At 35.4% G+C, this 25,743-nt stretch overlaps 1 protein-coding gene and 1 long non-coding RNA gene across 3 annotated transcripts; one reads left to right on the plus strand and one right to left on the minus strand.

Annotated features, from left to right (window-relative positions):
* Positions 1-931: 931 nt before the first annotated feature.
* Positions 932-4,085, minus strand: LOC144318348 (uncharacterized). 2 transcript variants are annotated; one of them, XR_013384219.1, is made up of 3 exons: positions 3,851-4,008; positions 2,351-2,515; positions 932-1,045 (listed from the first exon to the last, which is right to left on the minus strand). It is a non-coding gene; the product is annotated as an uncharacterized LOC144318348 (long non-coding RNA). The 2 variants fall into 2 exon arrangements; XR_013384218.1 differs by lacking the exon at positions 932-1,045 and having other exon boundaries at positions 2,213-2,515; positions 3,851-4,085.
* Positions 3,687-25,235, plus strand: RPF1 (ribosome production factor 1 homolog). The gene is made up of 9 exons (XM_077905231.1): positions 3,687-3,954; positions 5,567-5,623; positions 7,838-7,918; positions 16,509-16,604; positions 17,152-17,305; positions 23,381-23,463; positions 23,896-24,077; positions 24,269-24,395; positions 25,003-25,235. The coding sequence occupies exons 1-9, from the start codon at positions 3,727-3,729 to the stop codon at positions 25,042-25,044; spliced, it is 1,050 nt and encodes a 349-aa protein (XP_077761357.1). The 5' UTR covers positions 3,687-3,726; the 3' UTR covers positions 25,045-25,235.
* The last annotated feature ends 508 nt before the right edge of the window (positions 25,236-25,743 follow it).

Consider the following 25,743-nt stretch of genomic DNA (forward strand, 5'->3'; position numbering starts at 1 on the left):
TTTTTCGGGTAGGAAAGGGTGTGACTCTAACATCTCCTCCCAAAATTGTACTGCTTTTATTCTTCTGGACTTTAACTTCTTTCAAAGGAGAGCAGCTATTTTGAGAGTATTATTGACACTATGAATTCCGGTAATAAGTTTTCAACTAACTCCCTGGGTCAGTAAAGCCTGAGAAACAAACCTCATTAATCACTTATAGAATAAACAAAAAAGAGAACTCTTAAAATTCCTTGAGATAAGTAGTTTAAGTGCCAAAAACAGCTCTTGGGTACCTATGAAACATCCACAGATGAGATGCTAGTTTTGTAATAGTTCTATTGTTCTTATCAAAAGAAACTTCTAGGAGCTTTGTTTCATATGAACATTATATTGAGCAAAAAGCAAAACTGTTCACAGACAGGGAGACTTCAAGCTAAAAGGGGTTGGGAGCTCAGCTTTTAGCAGTTACAGCTCAGTTTATAAAATATGAATGAGGGAATACATTGGTTTTTTTTTTTTTTTTTCAATTTTGATTGGTTACTAAAAACTTAGTCTTTTTAGTGTGTGCAAGCTTAATTGTGTGTAGCTGATTGGGTAGGAAACTATAAGGTGACATTGACCTATAAAACGCTTAACTCTTGTTTTAGGCCAGTCAGAATTTTGGGGAAATCAGGATAGTTTAAGTTTTGGTTACATGACTATAAGTGCTGGGCTAGGCATATTTTCAAACTGTGGCCTTCATGTTGGTTTTTCTTTAACAATCCTTTCCAAAAATTATATGGCATAATTCAAAGTCAGGAAGCATTAATTTACTTTGTGTTTGTCAAATATTTATACCACATTGTAAATAAAATATCTTCTAAGCCCCAACTGGTGCCCCTTATTCTTATGCAATGGATTCGTATTTTGTGCCTTTGGAAGAATTTTTGTGACATAAAGAGCTCAAGTCATATTGTAAAATAATCAATCCAATTTTCTGAACAGAAAGTTGGTCATTTATTAGTTTGGATCATTGAATTCATCTGGCGTCCAAAAGTTGTATTTCAGGTTATCTCATATGTCAGAGCTAAAACAAATAAGCAAAACAATATATTTATTAAATATATAAAATAAGTGTTTCTTTGAAAATAACATACACTCTATTGGAAATGTGTCCTGAAAATATCAGACAATGAAGCAATTAATGGGAAAAAACAAATAGCTGAAATGGACATCAAGGTGAGAAGCACTTTACACGGACCACTATTTAATACATACACTAGAATTGTGCTTCAACATCTTTTAAGCTCTAAGCTACTTGAGGACAATTATGACGTCTTTTTTTTTTCTCCATAATGTTTGGCATAGTCTCATACCTGGAACTATAAAAACAGCTAATTAGCATTTATTGGATGTGTTTCTACATGTTAGTATAATTAGCCTCATTTACAGGTCAAGATATTGAGTCTCACAGAGATTATGTGACTTAATTGAGATTTTATACCATCTAAGTGACTGACTAAAGCCTAAACACAGACTTGAATATAGAGCCCACTGCTTCCATCATACTCATTCACACTGTTGACTTATCGGGTAGCTTAAATATATATTTGCTGAATTGACCAATGCTTTTTGACTTCTTCAGAATAGGGATTTTATTCTGATCACAGAAATCCTTTCACTCAACTCACACAACCGTTATTACAAATAAGCTATGAAGGAAAAATAGGAAGTCTCTATGTTAAGCAACTATGGTCTCATTTGTATGGTACCTCTGAATAAATCTAAATCCATTTCAGGATTGTTTTGTGTCCTTATGAGGAAATGATATTTTATATGTAGGGAGAAATAATAAGTCTAGAAGATACTTCCAAAATATTTTTTCAGTCTATTTTTTAGAGGAAGGCTGATACGTATCCTCTTGCTTCCCCCTCTTCCTCCTTGTTTTTGATCTGGTTATTCCTCTTTAAATAAGCAACTTAATATTTTATGACTTATTGCAGCCAAACCCATAGGTCAATGACTTTAAGGCTCAACCTTTTTTCCCTCTATTGTATTGCATAATTCAAAGCCATTTTTTAAAAAATCTAAGTATAATTATTTTAGTTTTCTAATCACAATTTGGTACTTGTGGCTTCATAGCAGATTTTGATGGAGTTTGTATTCTGGAAGATGCAGTTTTGATGTTTTCAACATCCTGTTTAAAAGAATTTAAATGCGTTAAAAAATGCAGTATGGATACCAAACTACTGGATTATCAGAACACCCAATGTTGATACTGACACATATAATTTCAAATTAAGACAGTTTCTAACAGTAAAGCAAAAGGAATTCTTTTGTCTCTGGGGGACATTTTCATAAAATTAAAATGAGGAATGCAGAAAAATTTAACCATTGGGTAAGCACTTTCTTCGCTTGGCTTCCATGACACTCTCTTCATTTTCCCTTCTCATTCTCCTTTCTTGGGTCCTCCTTTTCTCTCCGGCTCTTTATGTAGGGCTGTTCCAGCGATCAGTCCTTGGTCCTCTTTTCTTTCTCAGCTCTTCATCCACACTCACTGTAATGATTTAAAATACCATCTATAAGCCAATGACTCCTAAATTCTTTATCTCTAGTCCATAGCTCTCTCTCCTGCTGCTCAATCATACATCTCAACTGCCAACAATCATCACTTGACTACTACGTGTCTCAAACTCAATTATTTGAGAACCGAAATCTTGATCTTATCCTTCAGATTTGCTCTACCTGAAGTGTCTCTAGTCTCACCCTTCCAGTCGCAGAGTTCAAAAGTCTTGGGGTCATCCTCGACTCTTGGCTTTATCTCAAGAACCTCATTCAATCATCAGGAATTCGACCTTGCACAAGAATCTGATCACTTCTCACCATTAGAACCACTCTGGTGGTTCAGGCTCCTATCATTTCTCCCCTCCTTTCACCTTCCTCCCCCTAAATAAAGTCTATTCTCCAAAGAAGAGCCTGAAAGACGCTTTCAGAATGTAAAAGACAAATCATGCCGTTTCTTCTCTCAAAATCCTCCAGGAGATGTGAATCTCACATAAAATAAAAGCCGAAGTTCTCACAAAATCCGACACAATCTGTTACTTCTAAGCCCTTACCCCCTCCCTTTCTCACATTATCCCTGGCTTCCAGGCTGTTACCCAAACATAGCATGCTTGCTATCAACTAGGAGTCCCAGAATTGTGTTTCCATTGCCTGGACAGCTTTTCTCCTAAATAAACAGCTTTACTCGAACAAGCAGCTCTTCTCTCAAATAACCGCATCATTGACCCATTCCTGCTTTCAAGTCTTTGCTTAATGTAACTTTTTCAATGAAGGCTACTCTGACAATCTCCCCTTAAAAGCTGCAACCTGTGCCTTTACCTTCCTCTATCCTATCCTATCTTCTCTGGGCCACGTGTTACTTCATAGCTGGCCACCCTATTCGTGTGTTCATTTCAGGTCTCCTTCCAGTGGGATGTAAACTTTATACAATAAAGCCTCCTTTGTTCCAATATTTTGCTGGCTCGGCACATAGTAGGCACTATGAACGGGGGTCTCTGAACTCATCGTTACAGTATTCATACAGCTGGGCGAATCCTCTATTAAACTCTCCTCAAAACTAAATTTCATCTTTTTAAATGGCGGAAGCTCACAAACTAGTCCACGTTTTTTAAGACCTTCCTGACCCCGGAAGTAAAAGACTAAGCAAAGGAGCCTGAGGGGGAAGCTACTTCCGTTTCCGTACAGACGCCAAGGCCAGCAAACAGCATGGCGAAGGCCGGGGGGAAGAGCGGCGGCGGCGGAAAGAAAGGCCTGAAGCGGAAAGCGTCCGCCGAAGAGCCCCAGGAGGCTGCAGCCGCTGAGGATGGAGCGACGGAAAGTGGGGTCCAACCTCCGAAATCGGCTGCCTTTCCCCCAGGCTTCAGCATTTCGGAAATTAAGAACAAACAACGGCGACACTTAATGTTCACGCGGTGGAAACAGCAGCAGCGGAAGGTAGGACGCGGCCGAGGCGGCAGGGCGCTTGCGCCGCATCCTCGACGCGCGTGCGCGGCAGTGCGGGGGGCGGGGGGGGGGGAAGGGGAGGCGGGGAGTCGCGTCTGCGCGGCGGCGCTCGCCGGGTGCCCGCGGAGGCGGTACCTCCTCGAGGCGGGTGACAACCGTTCCTGTGTCCCGGTCCCCTCGCACGACTTCGGAGACTTTCGCCAGGTTCAGCTTTTTGCCTCAGCGTCGAGGATTCGCCTCCTTTCCGGCCCCTCCCTCGGCCCCCCGCGCTGGGAGCGGAAGCCCGATGTCCCGCCCTCCTAGCCCCCAGAGCCCCCCTCCCGACCTGGACGCCCTCCCTGCCCACCCGACTTCGGCCAGTTCCAGCAGCCTGACAGGCGGTGTATAAACCCAGAACCACGCTGCTCCGCTTCCTGGGCAGCAACAATACCGAAATTATTTCTGTAAAGTTTCTAGTAATTGTAGTTATAGCGTTGTCTTCGTCCTGTTCTCGGAGAGGAATATGAAGAGTTAAAGCTCAAGGAGTGCTTATTTGTGCATAAATTGCCCTTGGAAGCAAGCGTTTGTTACGTCATAAAAGTTCACGCGCGTACTCTTTTTGCTTGCCTGACTCCTCTTACTAGGTAGGTTTTATGAGGCCGTGAATTGTGCCTTACTCAGAAGTGCCAAAGTGGAGTACGTAGGGAATCTAACTCATTCTAGGTGAAAGCGTATGCAGGGTCTCCCAGAAGATTTTTTTTTTTTAAAGATTTTATTTATTTATTCATGAGAGACACAGATATGGCAGAGATACAGGCAGAGGGAGAAGCAGGCTCCATGCAGGGAGCCCGACGTGGGACTCGATCCCGGATCCCCAGGGTCACACCCTGGGCTGAAAGCGGCGCTAAACCGCTGAGCCCCCCAGGCTGCCCTCCCGAGAGATTTCTTGACCCTAATCTGAGCCCTGATGGATAGAAGGTAGCTAGGCACTTGGGGGGGGGGGGGGGAGAAGAAAGTACATTCGATTGTGTGTTAAGCATTCTGTTCAGACATCTCCGGAAGGTACCGATTTACAGTACAGTTGTAACTCATCTTGCTAGTTCTTAATTAATTCTAAAAACATACTTCGATTATAAGATTTATGGATAACTAGTGGTGGTTTATTGGAAGCAATATGAAAACTCATCTCCCGTTGTCATTTATTTTTAATACTTGCCAAGAGAAGCAACCAGCATGGCCGTGGTTTTCTTTAGAAATGCAACTTGTTAGGGATGCAAAGTAAAACAAAAACTTAACTAGTTTAGATATACATTTTACATTTTTTACTTAACTTGAGGCTTTATAGTGAAAGAAAACGGTAGTAAAACGTTAAGTATTCAAACTTGCCAATTTAGATTTTTTTTTTTTTCAATTTAGATTTTTTTTGAGGGAGCAAGAGCTTTATTATTTATTGATGGGCCAACGTATTTGGTTTATAATAACTTAAGTGTGAAAATCTTTGTCAGGACGTTTAATACATTACAAGATTGCTCAGTTTAAGTATTCATAGCATTAGAAATGTGTAGTTTCAGCATGTGTTTGTGATAAAACTGGTGGTTTCTCAATATTTTTTTTAACTTTTTAGGAAAAGTTGGCGATTAAGAAAAAACTTAAAAAAGAGAGAGAAGCTCTTGGTGATAAGGTAAATAAAATTTTTAGTCATGTGCTTTCTGTCTTATTTTGAGGAATGCTCCCTGATAGTTATGTTGTATCACTTTCTTTTGTAATTTACTATAGAATATTCCCAATATGTAAAAGATGTGAAAATAAAATAACAAATCCCTTTCTATTCTTTACCCAGCTGAGAAACAGCACATTAGCAGATAATATTCAAAGTCTTTTATGTGCTTCTTCCTATTTAATTTCCCCTCCAAAGATAATCACTTATGAAATTGCCATGTTTTGTTTCTGTGCACTTCTTTTTTTGTGTCCCTAAAGGATGAACACATAGTGATATTTTACATTTTTTCAAAATTTCACGTAAATGGTATGTCTGTTTCAATGTGCTCATTTTTCTTAATTTTATGTGTTTGAGAGACAGAGACTCATCTTCCTGACTTTGGGAATGGGGAAGCTCTATGCCTGTAGTTGGAGTTCTTGTGACTTGAAGCAAAGGCTTTTTCTTTGTCAGGCAAGACTGGGGATGGGCAGGACAGAGCCTCTTCTGTTGAGAATGGGGAGTGGAAGGGAAGTGAGATACCTGGATGGATTATGGCAAAAAGAGCAGAGGTAATGCTTCCAGAAAGGGTTTGGCTATTTTTGTGATATTGATAAGAAATGAAGTCTTTCCACTGGAAATTTTTAATAGAACTACTAAATACATCCACAACCAAGTTATTTTCTTTTAATTTTATTTTATTTATAAGCTACTGTTAGGTCGTGATACATACTTGCAAAATTTTTAAAACATACAACTGTCCACTACCCCCTTCTCTTAAGGTGAGGTACCAAGTAATGATAAACATTTTTGAGGAAAGGAAAGTATGAATACTATATAAAAACCAAACATTCTGCTTTTTCATGCCTTCTTTTAATAGGATTAGGTTAAATCCCATGAAATTGCCAGCATTAGACTGTTCTGACCTGCAGAATCCTATCAAGCAATGTTTGCCTCTTAACTCTCAGTGATCAGTCAATTAAAACAAATATGCCAATGACCATTTGGAAATTTCACTACTCTTGTTTCTGGAACCTGAAAGATAACTTTCTAGAACTGCTTCCTTTTAAAAATTACCTAAAACTTAATATTTGTTTCGTAAAATAATAAAAAATAAAATCCTAGTTTACTTCTTCATATTCTCTGCTAGTGTACATATGTTTTGAATTTGTTTTAGTCAGTGTATGCTTACAGTTCTGTGTTTCTGCTCCTTAGCATTTCATTTATACAACTTTTTGGTCTAAGCTGAGTATGCATGTTGCCAATTTTGCAGTATTCCATAGTCACAGTCATTACCCTGCTGTTGGATATTTGCCCTATTTGCTATTCATTTCCATTAATAATAATGATACTGCTTATTTCTTTATATAAATTGCTCCTCCTTTTCATTCCTTACCATAAATGCCTCAGATTAGAATTACTAGTTCAGCAGATAGATTTGTAGCTTTTGTTACTTATTTCTGAATAGCTATCTGGAAGTATTAGAACAAAGCCATATATATATATGTATATGTATATATGTGTATATATATATGTATACACCTTTGTACAGCCAACTCTTGAACAACATGGAGGTTGGGGTGCAGACCACCATCTCCACTCCTACACAGTTGAAAATCCCAAAAACTTAACTATTACTAATCTTACTGTTGACCTGAAGTGTACTAATAATGTAAATAATCAATTAACATGTATTTTATGTGTATTGTATACTGTATGCTTACTGTAAAATGAGCTGAAGAAAAGAAAGCGTTATTCAGAAAATTACAAGAGAAAATATATTTATAGTCTTGTTAAAAAGTTGCAAATAAGTGGACCCACACGTTTCAAATCCATGTTATTTAAGCATCAACTGTATTTTTTTTCATTCTGTTTGATATTCTTCTAGTGGATAATTGTTTTAATTCCATTTCTTTTGGCTACTCCTGCATGGTTTTAAGTCTTTTTATTCAGTTGGCAATTCTTCCAGTATGTTTATGTCTCTGTACAGAATTAAATTAAAAAAAAAATAGAAAAGAATTAAAAGAAAAAAAAAATTAAAATCATTCGATTGTCTTCTTAGGATTGATGTAGTGATGGAAATGAGGAACAGATTTAGTTTTTGGATATTTGGAAATTTCTGTTATTCATCCCCAATCAAAATGCAAAATTGTTAATGTAAATTGCTTCTAAAACTTAATCTTTTTTCCTTTTATTTAGGCTCCACCAAAGCCTGTACCAAAGACCATTGACAACCAGCGAGTATATGATGAAACTATAGTAGATCCTAATGATGAAGAGGTAATATTAGAAGTCTTAAATAAATTTGGATGGCCACATTTGATAAATTATTTGTTCATATGTTGATATTTAATTTAAAGTACCAGCTGGTGAAGTTGTATAATAGACTCTGTCAACTGTAATTTTGGCATATTATTTGCTATAGTTGATTTCATAATTGAATTTCTCAGATGATATAGAAAAAGGCAGTGATTACTTATTTTCTAGAAATGTATGATATGTGTAGGTGAACTTTTTGTTGTTTAAAATCTTATGTAATGCTTCTGTTGTTTTTAATATCCTCTGAAAAGCATTCTTCATACTATAGATTTTTGTAGTTTTAGACATTTTGATATAAGGATAACATTTGGTGGTATTTTCTGTGTCCTCATAAAACTCTTGGTTTCAAGATAATAATCCATATGTCACTTCACATTTTCTTCTTAAATATTTGTGACAGTACAGTGAGAGAATCAAGGTTTTTAAACTTTTTTTTTTTTTGGTATAGTATATTTGGTTTTGGGTATGTTTGCTTTCAAACATTGCTGTTAGTGACATTCTTTAACGTTTTCAGTTATAGTCTTTCATACATTCAGTCAGTCTTCCAGTGAATGTTTATTGATTGCCTGCTGTGTATTGGAATCTGTTTTAGGGAGTTGGGATCTATCAGTGCACCAAACACTCTGCCATTTATACACAAAAGATGTCAGCCCACCCGGAACTTACATTCTAGGGAGAGAGACAAACAGTGAACATAATAAAACGAATTATCATATGTTAGCAGGTGATAGGTTACTAAAGTTAAAAAAAATAGGGAGAAGGAAGGGTACTTGTGTAGCTCAGTCAGTTAGTGTCCAGCTTGATTTCTGCTCAGGTCGTGATCTCAGGGTTGTAAGATCAAATCCCAAATTGGGTTCTGTGCTCAGTAGGGAGTCTGCTTGAGATTTTCTCTCTCCCTCTCCCCCATGCTCTCATTCTCGCTCATTCTGCTCCCCCCCTCCCCAAAATAAATGTTAAAAAATAGAGTGAAGTAGATTCAGGGCTTCTTGAAGTAGAGTTTGCAATTTTATATGTATAGGAGTGTGTGTATGTTTGATTTAGTTTAACATAAATACAGAATTAATAGAAAAGTGGGAATTCATTGTATATCCTTCACCTAGATTTCCTTAATATTACACATGCTTTTCTTTTGTATTCTCTCTGATATGCTTGAGAGTAAATGGCAGACATGAAGCCTGTGTACTCCTATATTATTTAGTGCATTTTACTTATAAACAAGTGTATTTTTCTTGATAATCACACAACTAACATTGATGATGATGAGCATGATGATGATCTCATCTACACAGCTCATTCGATTGTCTACAGTTGTCCAAATGGTATCCTTTTTAGCAAAAGAAAAATTCCAGCTTATGCTTTTTACTCTGTTACAATGACTTTAACCTCCCTTAGTTTGGAATAGTTCTTTGGACTTCCTTTGCTTTTTTTTTTTTTTTTCTTCCTTTTTTTTGTAATTTAGTGGACTCCCTTTGTTTTTAATGACATTGACTTTTTGAAGAGTGCAGTCTAGGAATTTTTGTGAAATGTCACTAATATGACTTTGATATTTGCTCGTAATTATATTCAGTTTTTGTAATTTTGACAGGTATACCACAGATATGATATTGTTTTGATGCCTCTTATTAGGAGTAATGTATTGTTGGTTTTCCCATGCAGCTTTTTGTTTTTCCCTTTGTAATAACTGTTTGTAGGGGATATACTTTGAGATTATATAAACATATGTTATTCTTCAAACTTTCACTCAAGATTTTGCAATTACAAATAATTTTTTCCGGTCTGATGGAGCAGAGATTGTATCTCAGTATAGTTTTAAATTTTTGTTCACTTGTTATGAATGAGGTGGAACATCTTTTTATGCTTTTTTTCTTTTTAATCAGTTTGTTCATGTCTCTAGCCTATTTTTCTGTTGGTTAGGGTTGCAGTTCTATATAATGATGGTCAGGGTAGGCTTCATTGAGATGGCCTTTTAGGAAAGACTTGAAGGATATAAAGCAATTGGCCTCCTTGCAGTTCTGCCTCATTTGTTTCCTAGGAATGACCAGTGTAAAAACTAGTGCATAAACAGTTAATGCAAAAGCTCTAACACTTAGAGCTCCTCCTGGAGCATGTTCAGTGTGTTTTAAGAACAGCAAGGAAGTCAGTATGCTGAAATCAGTGAGCAAGAGAGAGGGTTACAGAAGAGGTGCCAGGGAAAGTATTGGGAAAAGCAGAAGCCAGAGCAGTGGCTTTGTTGACCATCATGAGGACTTAGGCTTTTATGCTTAGTGAAATGAGCCATTGGATGGTTTTCAACAGAGGAATGATATGATCACATTTAATTTTTAATAGTAATCAGTTGCTATACTGAGAATGTAATTAGAGAAGTAAACAGATATTTAGAAAACTACTGAAGTAATCCAGGAAAGAGATTATGATGATGATGACTTGGGCTACAGTTACAATGAGTATTGAGAATCCATTTGATTCTAAGGTTTGTTTTTTTTCCCAGGTATATTTTGAAATTAGAGCCATTGTAATTTCTTGATAAATTGGACATGGGGTGTGAGAAAGAATATTCAAAGATGGTATTGAGGTATTTAGTCTGAGCAATTAGAAAGAAGGATGGAATTGTCATTGACAAGATATGGAAGAGGTCTTGGCCAGAGATAAATTGGAAATCATAGATACTTAGAGGTTACAAATATGTAAAATTTTCCTAAATATTTACCTAGGGGAGAATTTATTGGGTCATGAGATGTTTAAATGTTCAACATTATATAGTGGTGCCAAAATGTTTTTCAAAGTAGTGGTTGTATCATTTTTCACTTGTGTTTAATAAGGGTAATATTTCTGGTCATCTACATTCTGACCAGTACTTCTACATTCTGACCAATACTTTGCCAGTGATAAAGGACTATCTCATTGTGGTTTGAGTTTGCATTTCCATGATTCCTAAAGTGGTTGAGCATCTTTTCATATATGCACTGTGTTTTTGCTAACGTTACGCCAGCTCATTCATGTCTTTTGCCTAGTTTTTTATCCTATATTTTATTGATTATAGAACTTCTTTTTTATTTTGGATACTAATCATATATGTATAAGTATCTTCTAATTTCTGGATGTCTTTTTCCTTTTTCTGTGCTGTCTTTGGTGAATAAAAGTCCTTAATATAGTTGAGGTTTTAAAGTTTTAAAAAATATTTATTTATTTATTTTGGTCTTAGGTAAGAAATCTTTATCCTGTGATCATATGTTCTCATATTTTTTAAAGGACTGATTTTCACATTTATGTGCTTAATCATCATGAATCAATTTCTTCGTTTGGTATGAGAAAGAAAAGCAATTTTTTTCTTCCCTTACCCCTTTTTCTGCCCCTACTATATGTAACCAGTTTCCCCAGCCTTTGGAGTAGATACAACCTTTCCCACAGTGAATTACAATGTTTTCATACATCAGGTATCCATACATGTTTGTCCTTTTTTGGGCTATTGATCAGTTTGTTGCTTTATCGCTTCTTTATTTTCTTTCTTTTCTTTCTTTCTTTCTTTCTTTCTTTCTTTCTTTCTTTCTTTTCCTTCTTTATTTTCTTAATTATCTTAATGGTGAATTTTGATATTTGTTAGAGCAGGATGTTCTTCACCTCCATCTTCTTTCTGGTCTATCTCTTCAGGAACATTCTCTTTCTGCACCTTTGGTCTGCCATATAAAATTATAAATTAAAGCAGATCACTTAGGGAATCTATTTATATATTGCTTTTTTAAAGTAGGTCTTCTTTACTAAAAATGTGTTTCAAAGATTTTTATAATTTTCTTCATGCCAGTTTTACACATAAATCTTGCTAGGGCTCTTGCTGGGTATTTTATGTTTTTTATTAGTGTAAATCACATCCGTTTAAAAATTATTTTATTTGCTCATTTATAAAAATGCTATTGATTTTTGGATTGTGATCGTCTAAACAGTAGCTTACCTAAATTTGTTTCTAATAATTTGTTTAAATAATTTTCATTTCATGACATCTCATATCAAATAAATAGAAGTATCAGTAGTGTTATCTGTGCCATGTTCCTGATTTTAAAGAGAATCCTCCTAATATTTCATCATTAATGTTTGTGTCTTCAATTTTAGATTCTCTTTATGCATTAAGGAAAATCCATTCTTTTCTTGCTGGCAGGGTTGTTTGTTTTTATCATGAATATATAAAATGTTATCAGATGCTTTTTCTGAAAATATTTAGATAATTATGATTTTTCTGCAAATATTGAGATGGATATACAGTTTTTCTCCTTTGTTGTATTAATGTAGGAAATGAAATAGATTTTCTAATGTTTAGTATCTTTTGCATTCTTGGGATAAATCCAATTTAATTAAGATGTTTTATCTTTTACACTGTTTTGGTTTATCAGTACCTTGTTTAGAGTATGTACATCTGTGTTTATAAGGGGGACTACAGTTATGTTCCTTTCCTTTTTAAAAAAAAATTTATTTATTTATTCATGAGAGAGAGAGAGAGAGAGGCAGAGACACAGGCAGAGGGAGAAGCAGGCTCCATGCAGGGAGCCTGATGTGGGACACTATCCCCAGGACTCCAGGATTACACCCTGGGCCGAAGGCGGAGCTAAATCCCGAGCCACCCAGGCTGCCCTTCATTAGTTTTCCCCTGATCTTTATTCCTTTCTTCTACTTACCTAAGATTTCATTTATTCTTCTTTTTCTCTAGTTTCTTAAAATGGAAGCTTACATTATGATTTTATACTTTTATTTCTTTTTAATATAATCAAATAAAACTATGGTTTTCCTCCTAAGCACTGCTTTAGCAACATCCCATACATTTTGATAGGTTTACTGTGCTTTCATTTTCATTCTGCTCGAGATATCTTTAATTTCTCTTGTGATTTCTTCGTCTCATCGATTATCAGGAAGTGTGTTAATTTCCAAATATTTGAGGATTTCCCAGATATATTTCTGCTATTGATTTCTAGTTCAGTTTTTTTGTGGTTCTTGGAACATACGCTGTTTGATTTTAGTCCTTTTCAAGTAAAGATGTGTTCTGGGGCAAGATCTCTTCTGTACAATGTTCTGTGTTCCTTTGGAAAACATGTATATTCTGCTGTTTTGAGAGTTTTAAATTGATTGTGTTGTTCATGTTTTCTATATAGTTGCTGAATTCCTAATTCTATCAGTTACTGAGAAAGGAGTATTGAAATCTCCAACTATAATTGTTGATTATTCATTTCTTCCATTCCTTTCAGTTTTTGCATTCATGTCTTTTTGTTTGTTTTTTGTTGTTGTTGTTAGGTACATACCTATTTAAAAAAAATTTTTTTTTTTACTTTTTTTGGGGTTACATGCCCATTTATAATTATTAAATTTTCCTAACGTATTGATTCTTAATCCAGTGTCTCTTATTGTCTCATCCCTTAAATTGCCCATTACAAAATTTTTTTTTTTGGAACATTTCTTTTCTTAATGTCTGTTTTGTCTCATATATACATGGCCAACACACTTTCTTATAGTATATCTTCTTTTTTCATGCTTTCACTTTTTACCAGTTTGTATCTTTGAATTTAAAGTGTCACAGGCATCATATGCTTGGATATTGCTCTTTTATTCTTTTATTGACAATTAGTATTTAATGTTGATTTTTGATGTAGTTATATTTACATCTGCCATTTTGCTTTTTTCAACAGATTTCATATCTTTATTTTTATTCTGTTCCTCCTTGACTGCTTTCTTTTGTATTTTTTTAATGTATTTTTTAAAGATTTTATTTATTTATTCATGAGAGACAGAATGCTTTCTATTGTATTAAAAAATATCTTTAGTATGCTATTTTAATTCCTTTTAATCTTTTAAATTTTATATTTAGGCTTCTTTTAGCAGTTTCTCTAGGAATTATATCCTCCTTTAATTTATCACTATCTATGTCAGGTAAATACAGACGTGATTCTGGTAAACTATAGCAGGTTTACACCAGCATAGCTTTGTTTCCTCCACTCTTGTTTATGGTATTGTCATATATACAGCATCTGCCTAGGTTATAAATCCAGTGTTTTAATTTCTGCTTTAAATAATATCATTAAAAAAAAGAAATTAAGAGTATACACATATAACACACACAAAGAGTCTTTTATGGTTACTTTGTATTTACCATTTATAGTACTCTTCTTTCTTTTCCTTTACAGCTAAGTTACCATCCGGTCTTATTTTCTTTCAGCTTGTAGGATTTCCTTATGTTTTTGTTTTTATAATAGATCTAATAGCTAATTATCTCAGTTTTTGTTTATCTGAAAATATACTTCTTTTCCTTCAATTTTGAAAGAATTTTGCAAATTATAGAATTTTTGGTTGACTTTTTTTTTTTTTTAATTTGGAACCTATTCCATTGCATTTTGACCTTCATAATTTCTGATGAGAAATCAGCTATTTTAATATTTGTCCCCTGCACATGATTTTTATTTCTTTCAGAATGTTCAGTTTTGGCTCTTAGCAGTTTGACTTTGATTTGTTTAGGTTCTTGTTCTTTTTATCCTACTTAGGGTTTGTTGAGCTTGTATCTGTATGTTAGAATTTTTCACCCATTATTCTTCAGATACTTTTTTCTACCTTCTCTTTCCTTCAGAGACTTCTTTTCACACACTTTTGAAATGGTTAACATTGTCCTACAGGTTTCTTTAGTTTTGCTCCTTTTTTAATGATTCTTTTCTCTGTTATTCAGATTGAATATTTATTAATCTAATTTCAAATTCATTGATTTTTTTTTTTCTTGCCATCTTAGATCCGCATTAAGCTCCTGTATTCTCTTAATTCCTTGAATATATTTATTATGGCTGCTTTGAAATTTTCACTAAATTCAACATGTAGGCTCACTCAGAGACAGTTTTTATTGGCTGCTTTTTTCCTGATTATGGGTTATACTTTCCTGTTCCTTAGCATATCTAATTTTTTGGCTGAAAGCTAAACATTTTAGGCAATATATTATAGTACCTGGACTGTTCTATTGTTTGATTTTTTTTGTTCTAGTAACTTGCCTGGACTTAAAATCTGTAATGAATCTGTCTTCCCATGAGTAGCACTATCAGTGCAAGGTGAACAAATCTTTTAGGATTTCTGAAGAAAAAGAAAAGGAAGAGAGCCCAGTAGGATACTGCCCAGGATATATAATATCTTGACAGAGAAGAGAGTTATCTGGAGAAGGAAGTTTAATACAGCTTATATATGTTTTTTGTTACATTGAGAATTGCAAGTCATCATGACAAAGGACATTTCAGAAAATTACAAACTTTATCTTATGCTTTTAGTATGTGCAAGATTGCAGGCTTTGGAGGTATGGGAACAGAATTTAGGGAGATTTTTACTCCTGTTTAGTTTAAAATGTTTCTTTTAGGTTATTATTTTTTAACAAAGCAGATACAGTGTGTGGTAGGGTAGCAATAGAGTGCATGCTTTGAAGTTTGGTGAACATTTACCATACTTGGTAAAAGTATGGCTTCCTTGGGAGCCCAGGAGCAGGGCCCACAAACATTAAAAGTTGAATTTCCTTTATCAGCACTATGTGTCTCTACATTTTTTTTTTTTTTAATTGTTATTTTAAGCCTGGCTTCCTAGAGATTGTCCCTGTGTTTGTGTGGCTTAATGGTAAGCCAGTGATTTGGGTGGAGATTATGTTGAGATACCTTGAGCCTCTAAACGTCTATCAGCTGAGCTGGGTGTGTGTTGAGGACTGCATTGAAAGTTGCAGCCAGTTCTCAAGTGTTCCTAGCCTTTCATATGAAGTGGTTTCTTAGAACTCTCCCATGTGTAATTCAGCTGTCAGCCAGAGATTCGTGGAGATTATTGCAGCCCCTTTATGGTTCTTTCACTTCTTTAGCTTTCCTTTACATTTTTGGCTGGTCCACACCCACTCTGAACTGGGCCAGTAACCTTGGAGTAGCAAAGCAAGGGTTTTCAAACCCACCTTTCCCAGATACAGCCCACCACCCTTGGATTCAAGATTGCTGGTTCTTGCCTACCATCAGACCTGAAGTTGATAAAGTTACTATTTTCACAGCCATGTTGATAGAAGAAATGGAATATTTCTAAGCAAGATTCCTGATGTTCTAGCCTATAGCCCTAGCCATTTTTCAAGAATGAACACAGCTCAGAGCACCTGAGTGACTCAGTTGGTTAAGTACCTGACTCTTGATTTTGGCTCAGGGTCATGCGATCAAGTCCTAGGGTCAGGTTCTGCACTCAGTACAGAGTCTGCTTGAGATTCTCTCCATCTTTCTCTGCCTCTCCCCCTTCTTACACTCTCTTCCCCTCCCAAAGTAAACAAATAAATCATGAGAAGAATAAACACAGCTTGTGTCTTGAAATGGTTTTTTGACAGTTTTTTCCAGTTTTATACTTGTATTCTACAAATAAAAAAACACCCAACCTATTCATGTTGCCATTAATAGAAGTCCCTATTGACTTTCTTTAGATCCCATATCAGCTTAGGAAGGTAGTCAGTGTCATAGAATCCTGCTGGAGCAGCTTTTAAGATTGAAGCTTAGTGGAGTGTTTGATATAAAATTATCTTTTCTGTTCACAGGTTGCTTATGATGAAGCTACAGATGAATTTGCATCTTACTTCAACAGACAAACTTCTCCCAAGATTCTCATCACAACATCAGATAGACCTCATGGGGTAAACATATCACTCAGTATAGTTATTGAATTCTTAATTTTCTTACATTACTATTTAAAAGACTATTTTCAGAAGATCTGAGTTAAATTATTATTAATTGCCATAGACACTGCCTATGAATAAGGTAAATAAAATGAATACTGTGATGTGATATAGGTTATAGGTTCTTGAAGCATGGTTCTGCAGGATAGGGTTTATCAGTCTCAGCACTATTAGCAAATTGGGCTGCATAGTTTTTTTATTATGGGAGTTGTCCTGTTCATTATAGGATGTTTAGCAGCATCCCTGGCTTCTCCAATAGATACCACTACCAGCCATCCCCACCACTGCCACTAATCACAACCACCAAAAATATTTCTAGACATTGCCAAATAATCACCCCCAGTTGAGAACCACCACTTTAGGATGATCAACCTTTGATAAGGGTTGAATACTGTTCAGATTTCATTCTTTCCCTACCCTTGTTCTTTTTTAATAACACTTCTGTTAATCATTAAAAATTTTTATTCCTTTTCACTTTTGAAGATTTCTGTTTTTTGTTTTGCAGAGAACAGTACGACTCTGTGAACAGCTCTCCACAGTTATACCAAACTCACATGTTTATTACAGAAGAGGACTGGCTTTGAAAAAAATTATTCCACAGTGCATTTCAAGAGATTTCACAGATCTGATAGTTATTAATGAAGATCGTAAAATACCAAGTATCCTTCTTTATTAAAGTTTTCCTATTTCACCATCATCCTCTTTTAAGATATATTTGAAAGAATAAGGAGATGTTTTCTATAACTTTCAGAACATAACTTTTTTAAACTAGAAAATTATGGGTGGACTAACAAAAATGTAGAGTAGATAGTATGGTTAAAGAGAAAAATAGAGGATAGAGTGTGCACTCTGGCAAAATCTGCCAGCCTCCCCTCTGAGCTCATTAATTTTAAAGATGATCATTTGAGTGGGTTGATTATTAAAATTATTAAGGATTCATCAAAAATAGGGCAGGACTTTGCTGTTGCCAGAATAACATTTTTTTAAATCAATGAACACTGCCTTTTTTTTTTTTTTTAATAATAGTGTAAAAGGTTTTTTTTTTTTTTTTTAAATCTAACACTTAGGGCCTTATTATTTTCCATAGAAGTTAAAGACATTATCCACTTGTACAAGTTGCTTTCCAGAGACGAAAATAGACTAAAATTAGCTTTCCAATGTGATGTTTTATTGGCCATATTATAATTTGGCTTGGATTATGGGTTAATGTACCAAAATAACTAAAATCTCTTGAATACTTAACTATTCCAGAAGACATGTTTTTAATGTAGTTAGTTGCTGCTGTCTTAAAACTGTCTCCCACTATAAAGTGGCAAAATCTATGATCCTCTCTTTATTTTTGACAGTTAAAAAACTATCATCATTTTAAGGCTGCAAGCACGCATTCATCAATTCAATAAACATTGTATCCTTGTTTTAGCTGAGCTATTTTGTATAGGTATATAAACTTCATTTATACCATCTGTTGCCTTTAGGAAGCTTATGTTCTCGTTTACTTATAAAATGGTATTGTCTTTTTACCCAGAATGTTTAATATTTTTCTGGTTACCATTTTGGACACCTTGTAGGGTGAATTCAGATCATTAAGGTACCATCAGTACATAGACCAAATTTATAATAGAGAAATAACTAGAATAATTAATCCTAATATGAGATTATACTCATGTGTAAACATATACATACACACACACGCGCGCGTACGCGCGTGTGTGTGTGTGTGTGTGTGTGTATCTCAAGATTGTAAGTTTCAAGTATAGAATTAATGCAGTTTCTACAAGTCCTAATGCTACTGAATGGAATTTTTATAAGTATGATCTTGCCTGGATGTTGATTTTTATAATTTCAGAGATACTACATTTTCTTTTATAATTGATATGTAGTAATGCAGTTGATGGCAAAGTGTTGGTGGAAGAAGTAGGAAAGAGGACGTCCTAAATGCTTTTTTGTTCTCTATTAACAGAGCATGGTTTTCAAGACTAGTAAGTACGTTGGTGAGGGGCACTAGAAGTCCATCTTGGATAAAAAGATAAGATAAGGCCTAGAAACTCTGAATAAAGTCACATATTTTGGCTTCAGAGAATATCTGCGTAAACTCATAAATGAGACTTTGCTACTCTGAGAAAGATACAAGAGAGGCAAATGGAAGAAGGATGGGAAATAAGAAATGTGGGTATTTGCCATGACCCAGATAAAACGTGTAGAATAATTAAAAGGAGAATAATTTGTAGTTACCATAATAGAAATGGTAGTGTGATTCCTAGAGACCTAATGTGGGCTTACAAATAATAAGTCATGACCCCTAATGATGACACTTAGAAAAGTTGAAAGAATTGAGGATATTTGGCCTGTGGGAAATTAGAATTTGGACACATGACAAACTGGAAGGGCTGCTCTAAAAGAGTAGTAGTAGCCAAATGGTGGAAATTAATGGAGATACAAACTTTTTACTTTAGAAAAGAGCTTTTGTCAACTATCTAAACTGTGGTCCAGTGGCTTTGGGTCAGACAGATGTGATGTCAAATACAGACTTCATTACTTGCTATTTTTGTAATTTTTGTCAAGTTTCTTAGCTAGTTGGTTTTCTCATATTTTAACATACGAAATAGTACCTAAATCTTCAGGGCTCCCACAAAGATCATATAAATGTATTATGTTTCCAAGGCTTATTGCCTGGTCTGGCATTTTAGTAAAAGCATGGAAGTTTTTTTCTGGAGACCTACATCCTCTATTCAGTATTTCTAAATGGAAATTTGAGCTAAGTAACTCTTTGTGCTGTAGTTTTGGCAGGCTTTTGTAAGCTGTTTTGCATTCTTGTCCTTTGGGTACTAAAAGTTAGTTTCACCTCAATCATAACAGAATGCCTCTGTGCCTTAGGGCTTGTGCGCAGCTGTAATCCCACCCATTAAGATCTGCACCTAGATCTGAAATTTGAGCTAATCTGCCTAAAATCCTTCTCAACCTTTTTTCCTTGTTACTGAAATAGGAATAATGACTCCTATTCTTCATGGTTTATGCTAGGAATTAGAAATAAGTTTTTTTTTTTTTTTTTTTGTACAGTGCAAGTACTTAGGAACTGATAATTTTGGATTTTGTAGTTTTCTTTTGACAGAAACTACAATTTAGTGGGAATGCTCTAGAGAGAATTCAAGTCCTGGTTGGAAGAAATAACCTTTACTTCTCTTAGCACCCTGAGATTTTATGATTCTTTTCAGTGTTCAAATGATCTGGAAATACTTTTGGTTATACCTTATCAAGTTGAACCTGTGGTGAATTTTTGAAAAGTAGGAAAGAATTCAAACATTACTGATAATCTGCTATGTGCTAGGCACTAGTATTTATCAGAAATACTACAAATACTACAAATCTACCAGGAGTTAACAGATTAGTTGGGAAGAAAGTCATTTATATGATTATAACTCAAATGACAAGTGCTAAAGTTGACAGCTGAGATTTAAAACTTAATTTTAACTGTATAAAAAGAGGTGGCATTTGAAGTGGGCCTCAATAGTACTGATCTTCTTAGTCAAGCTTACTTCAGTCCTAAGGTGCTGAGCCCCTTCCCCAGAAGACCAGCACCATGTCTCCTGACCAGAGTTCTGCTGAGGTTCAGTTGTAGAGAAAGATTATCAGGTCACATTTAACAAGCAGATCAGAGCATACCTAGTTAAAACTTGCCACATTCTGGCCAAGGGCCAAACACTGCCCATGGGAGGCAAGGAGAGCCTCTGCAGATAACTGGCCTAAAGGAGATAGAGCAGCCAAAATGCAACAGTAGAGTGCATGCAACACACACCAGAGATACTCCCTGATGTGCCAGGCCCTGGACCGTATATTCTACTTCACAAAGCCATTACTCTTCTGGAGCAGGAAACATAAGGGGCTTTTCTAACACAGAGAAGAAGGCAGAGAGACAAAATGCCAGACAGAGGAATGTATCCCAAATGAAAGAACAAGATAGGTCACAACCGAGATCTAAATGAAACAAATATGAGTAATCTGTCTGCTGGAGAATTTAAAGCAACAATCAAGGATACTTGCTGAGGTTGAGAAAAGAATGGAAGATTTCGGGGAGGCCCTTACCACAGAGATAAAAGATTTAGAGAGTCAGAAGTGAGTAATGCAGTAACTGAGATTGGAAGGACTAGATACAGTGAACTCAAGGCTGGAAGAAGCAGAAGGCAAAATAGTGGAAAATAAGCTGAAAAAATAATTATGGAATATGAGAACAGACTTAGGGAACTCAGTGACTCCATCAGATGTCATTAGATTGCTATTATAAGTGCCAGAAGAGAAAAGGGGCCAGAAAATTTGAGGAAATAATAGTTGAAAACCTCCCTAATCTGGGGAAGGAAATAGACATCTGCATCCAAGAGGCACAGACAACTCCCATCAAAATCCAAGGCAGGCCAACACCAAGATATATTGCAGTTAAACTTTGAAACTACACTGATAAAAAAAGTCTTAAAAAGCAGTAAGACAAAAGAAGTCTCTAACTTACAAGGGAAGATCTATAAGGCTAGCTGTGGATTCCTCAAAAGAAACTAGCCAAGCCAGAAGACAGTGGCATAGTGTATTCAAAGTGCTGAATGGGAAAAATCTACAGCCAAGAATGCTCTATCCAGCAAGGCTATGATTCAGAATAGGAGAGATAAAGGGTTTCCCAGGCAAACAAAAGCTAAAGGAGTCCATGACCACTAAACCAGCCCTGCAAGAAATATTAAAGGGAACTCTTTGAGTAGAAAAATTTCAAGAAACGACAAGTAATAAAATGGCACTAAACATGTATCTATCAATAATTCTTTTTTTAAAGATTTTATTTATTTGTGAAAGACAGAGGCAGAGACATAGGCAGAGGGAGAAGCAGGCTCCATTGCAAGAAGCCCGAAGTGGAGACTCGATCCCAGGACTCCTGGGATCATGCCTTGAGCCAAAGGCAGACAGACGCTCAACCGTTGAGCCAGGTGTCCCTGTATCTATCAATAATTATTCTGAAAGTAAATGAACTAAATGCTCCAAACAAAAGACATAGGGTTTCAGAATGGACAAAGATACAAGAGACCCATTTTAGACCTGAAAACACCTGCAGATTGAAAGTGAGGAAATGGAAAAACATTTATCATGCAAATGGATGTCAAAAAAAGCTGGAGTAGCAATGTTTCATATCAGAGTTACAAACTAGACTTTAAATCAAGGTCTGTAATGAGATGAAGAGCACTGTATCATAATAAAGGGGACAATCCAACAAGATCTAAGAATTGTAAATATGCACCCAACATGGCAGCACCCAAATATATAAAACAATAACAAATGAACTCATTGATGAAGTGGGCCGTAATGGATGAGTTCAATATGGCAGGTATTTTGAAATAGCATGAACAGAAAATATATGATAGGATTAATATGTATGCTGTATAAGAGGTTGTGTCAGTGCCTTCCAGTTAGGAAACCTAGGCATAACTCCCTTTTATGGGAGTTAAACTTCGGGGCCACATGAGAGCTGTACTGATGTCTTTATTCTGTAGATGTGCTGTGATGAGAGTAGTTTGAAATTAGCTACAGCTGTCAAGACTCCAGGTGGATCTAGTTTTTCACTTAGCATGAGAAACTGTGGTACAGATAAAATAACAGTAACATCCCATAGCTTATTACATATAAATTTGATTTACAGTCTGTATTAGAAAATCTACTTGGAATGGTGAGAGAGACCAACTAGGATACTGTTTTAATGTAGGTGGAAAATCTCAAGGACCTCAACTAAGAGAACAGCAGTAAGGGTAAAGAGGTGGCTATGGAAGTGAGGAATTTATGGGGGTAAAAGCAGTAAATAGAATTTGGCAAGGAAGGGAAGGAGGAAGTTGAAGACTACCCATGGGTTAATGGGAGAATGTTGATGCCTTTATAAAAAGATGGCAACATCTGTTTTGTAAAACTCAGGCTGTTTACAGGGAACTTGAGATAGTCTGGTTCTGACCTAAGGTTCAGTGTTTGAAAAAATCAAGTTGTGTTACAAAGACTTGAGGAATGTTGTATAGGTAGCAATCTTAGGTAGCTGCATTCTAGAAAGCCATTCCAGTCTCCTAACCCTGTCAATTGTAGGCAGGTGTCCTGTATTTCATTTATAGTTTAGTGTGTCTGGTAGAAGTGTCTGTGGTAGACAATCAATAAATGGTTATTAATTAGTTGATTTTAATTTGTGGCTGGCACAGTAATCTCAAGAATAAAAGCTTGTCTTTCGAGAAACACTGACTTCAAGAAAAGACCTTAGGAGTCTCTGGTCTTACGGGACAACATTCAAAGCTGACAGCATATACTAACCTTACATATGTATAAAAAATATACATAGAAATGTGTGTATATGTTTTTGTATCAAAGTGCATATTTAGGGTTATAAGGCTTCTGAACATGGGAGTTAAACTTTGGAATGCTAAAATTATGCTAGAAGCCCATCTTGTCTTTTCACCTAGGTTAATTGAATACCCAACATACCCTTTTGAGGGTGATGAGTTATGTATCATATTGTGAAGAGAAAAAGTGGGACTACCATAGGTTAATGTTTTCCTGAAATACTGGGTTGATTATGGGTCTTCAGTATGGTAGGAAACTTTGTTAACCCAGAAGAATACACACACTTAACTACCTAGCTACAGATTTTAGGAGCCTTTGGACATACAGAGGACCAGTTATTTACACAATTTAAATTATAGAGTTCAACGTGTTCTTAGCTTTTTAAACAGATGGATTAATTCTGAGTCACTTGCCGAGTGGCCCAACTGCTCATTTTAAAATGAGCAGTGTTCGTTTGCGTAAAGAAATTAAGGTAAGTTTTATGCATTCCTTGATTGGCATTGGTCTCCTTGCAGTATATGCTTAGGCAGCTCTATAACTTACATATTGAATTGCTTTTTAAGGACACTTGTTCTCTTGCTTAAAGCCAGTTTTATCTACTGGCAGTTTTCTTATGAGATTATAATTGAGTTATGGCAGACAGGCAATAGCCTTCATTACTATCAAACAGGTTATTTTTTTTTTTTTTTTTTTTTACAGGTTACTTTTCTAATAGGACTTTTTGGTATTCACTGCATGTTAAAATAATTTTAGGCTTTATTTCATGGGACTGATAAGCCATCTGTGGTAGTCTGTTATTAAGAAGGATTATCTTTAAAATTTTTTGTCTCATGTAAATTCTGAAACTTCAACTTGCAATATCAGGATATAGATTAATTCCTTATTTTTTCCATCCTTTTTCCAGAGAAGAGGCAAGGACCCTACAGAACACATACCTGAAGTAATTTTGAATAACTTTACTACGAGGCTGGGTCATTCTATTGGACGTATGTTTGCATCTCTCTTTCCCCATAATCCTCAATTTATTGGGAGGCAAGTTGCCACATTCCATAATCAACGGGATTATATATTCTTCAGATTTCATAGGTGAGGAAGGTACTTGAGCTCCTTAGATTTTGACTTCAATCGTGAAATACATTTTCAATGTAAATATGTTTTCTATTGTGACAAGTATTGTAGATGAGAAATAAATTATCTTTTGAACTCTGTCATATTAAAGAAATTCCATTTAGTTCATGCAGACTGTTTTCCCTTAATTCTTTCATTTATCTTTGAAGGTACATATTCAAGAGTGAAAAGAAAGTGGGAATTCAGGAACTTGGACCACGTTTTACCTTAAAATTAAGATCTCTTCAGAAAGGAACCTTTGATTCTAAATATGGAGAATATGAATGGGTCCATAAGGTATGTGCCTTATTTGAAAAGCCATTTAGATCATTTTAAAAGTAGGAATGAGAAGGAAGCCATGTACTTTAAGCTTTGAATGCTCATATGTTATACTTCTGATTTCCAGAAGCTCAAAAGAACTAATCTCTGATAGGGTATTTTGGTCTGGTGATCCCTGGTTCATTTGAAGTATCCTGAGATAGTGGTCCTCAAAGTAGATCAGCAGCATCACCTAGGAACCTGTTAGGAAGGCATATTGTTAGGCCACAGATTTACTGAATCAGCAACTTAGGGAGTGGGGCCCAGCACTCTTCATAAGCCAGTGTTTGATTCTGTTGTATGTTTGAAAACTGTTGCTACAGAAGTTTTGTGTAAGTTTGGAGAGCATTTTAACTCATAAATGAAAACGTCAGCATTTTAAAGTCTGTTTCTAGTCAGCAATCACATACAATTTTTACTTCAAAATCATATATATATATATTACACATACATATGAGAACAGTAACTCCTAATGCCTTTGTTAGACCTGGACTATTCAGTCTCCAAAATGGACCCAGAAGAGTTTTTTTTTTAAGCAGTGTTACCTATAGATTTACTTTTTTTTTTTTTCTTTCCTAATTTTCAGCCCCGGGAAATGGATACAAGTAGAAGAAAATTCCATTTATAAAATACTGAAGGAATAGTATTGAATTGTACTAAACAGGTCTACTTTGGATTTATGACAGAAGACCCTTTTTAAAACGTCATTTACTGGTTCCATAAACCTTTTCATGTCTGGACCAAGTAACAAGTGCCATGAATTACCATTCACTGTTTATGTAGCACATACAAATAAAAGTCATTTTGGTGAGTTTAGAAGTTGCAGTTTGTTTCCTAAAACTTAATTCTCTTATTCCTAGGTAATCATAAGTTGAAATCAAGATTCAGAGTAATAACTCTCGTGGAACATGAGTCTGGAGAGAAAATACATTGTTAACACACTAACCCAGTGGTTTTATACCAGACTAATCTTGGGTCTGGCACATAGTTTTAAATTCTGTTTCCTGCATGAATATATATTGGGAGGCCAGGTTTCTGGGATGTTTTAATATTTCCTTAAGCCTTTCAGATGGTAAAAATTTTAAAGCAAAATGGTCTAACAAAGACCTAAAATTTAAGTTGCAAATTACTGAAACTGAACTTTGGTTCCTTTTTTTTTTTTTTTTGTCTTTTGTACACTTCATTACATTGTCCTATAGTGTTCCACTCAAAAATTGTTTAAAACTCTCAAGTTTTTCTTAACATCTTCTAATGGAATTTCTATGTCCAGTCTCCTTATTAGGAGAGCAATCTATTAAGTAATTAACTTTTAGGTGTGATGGTAATA

Source organism: Canis aureus, chromosome 8 (genome assembly GCF_053574225.1).
Source record: "Canis aureus isolate CA01 chromosome 8, VMU_Caureus_v.1.0, whole genome shotgun sequence".
NCBI classification, from domain to species: domain Eukaryota; kingdom Metazoa; phylum Chordata; class Mammalia; order Carnivora; family Canidae; genus Canis; species Canis aureus.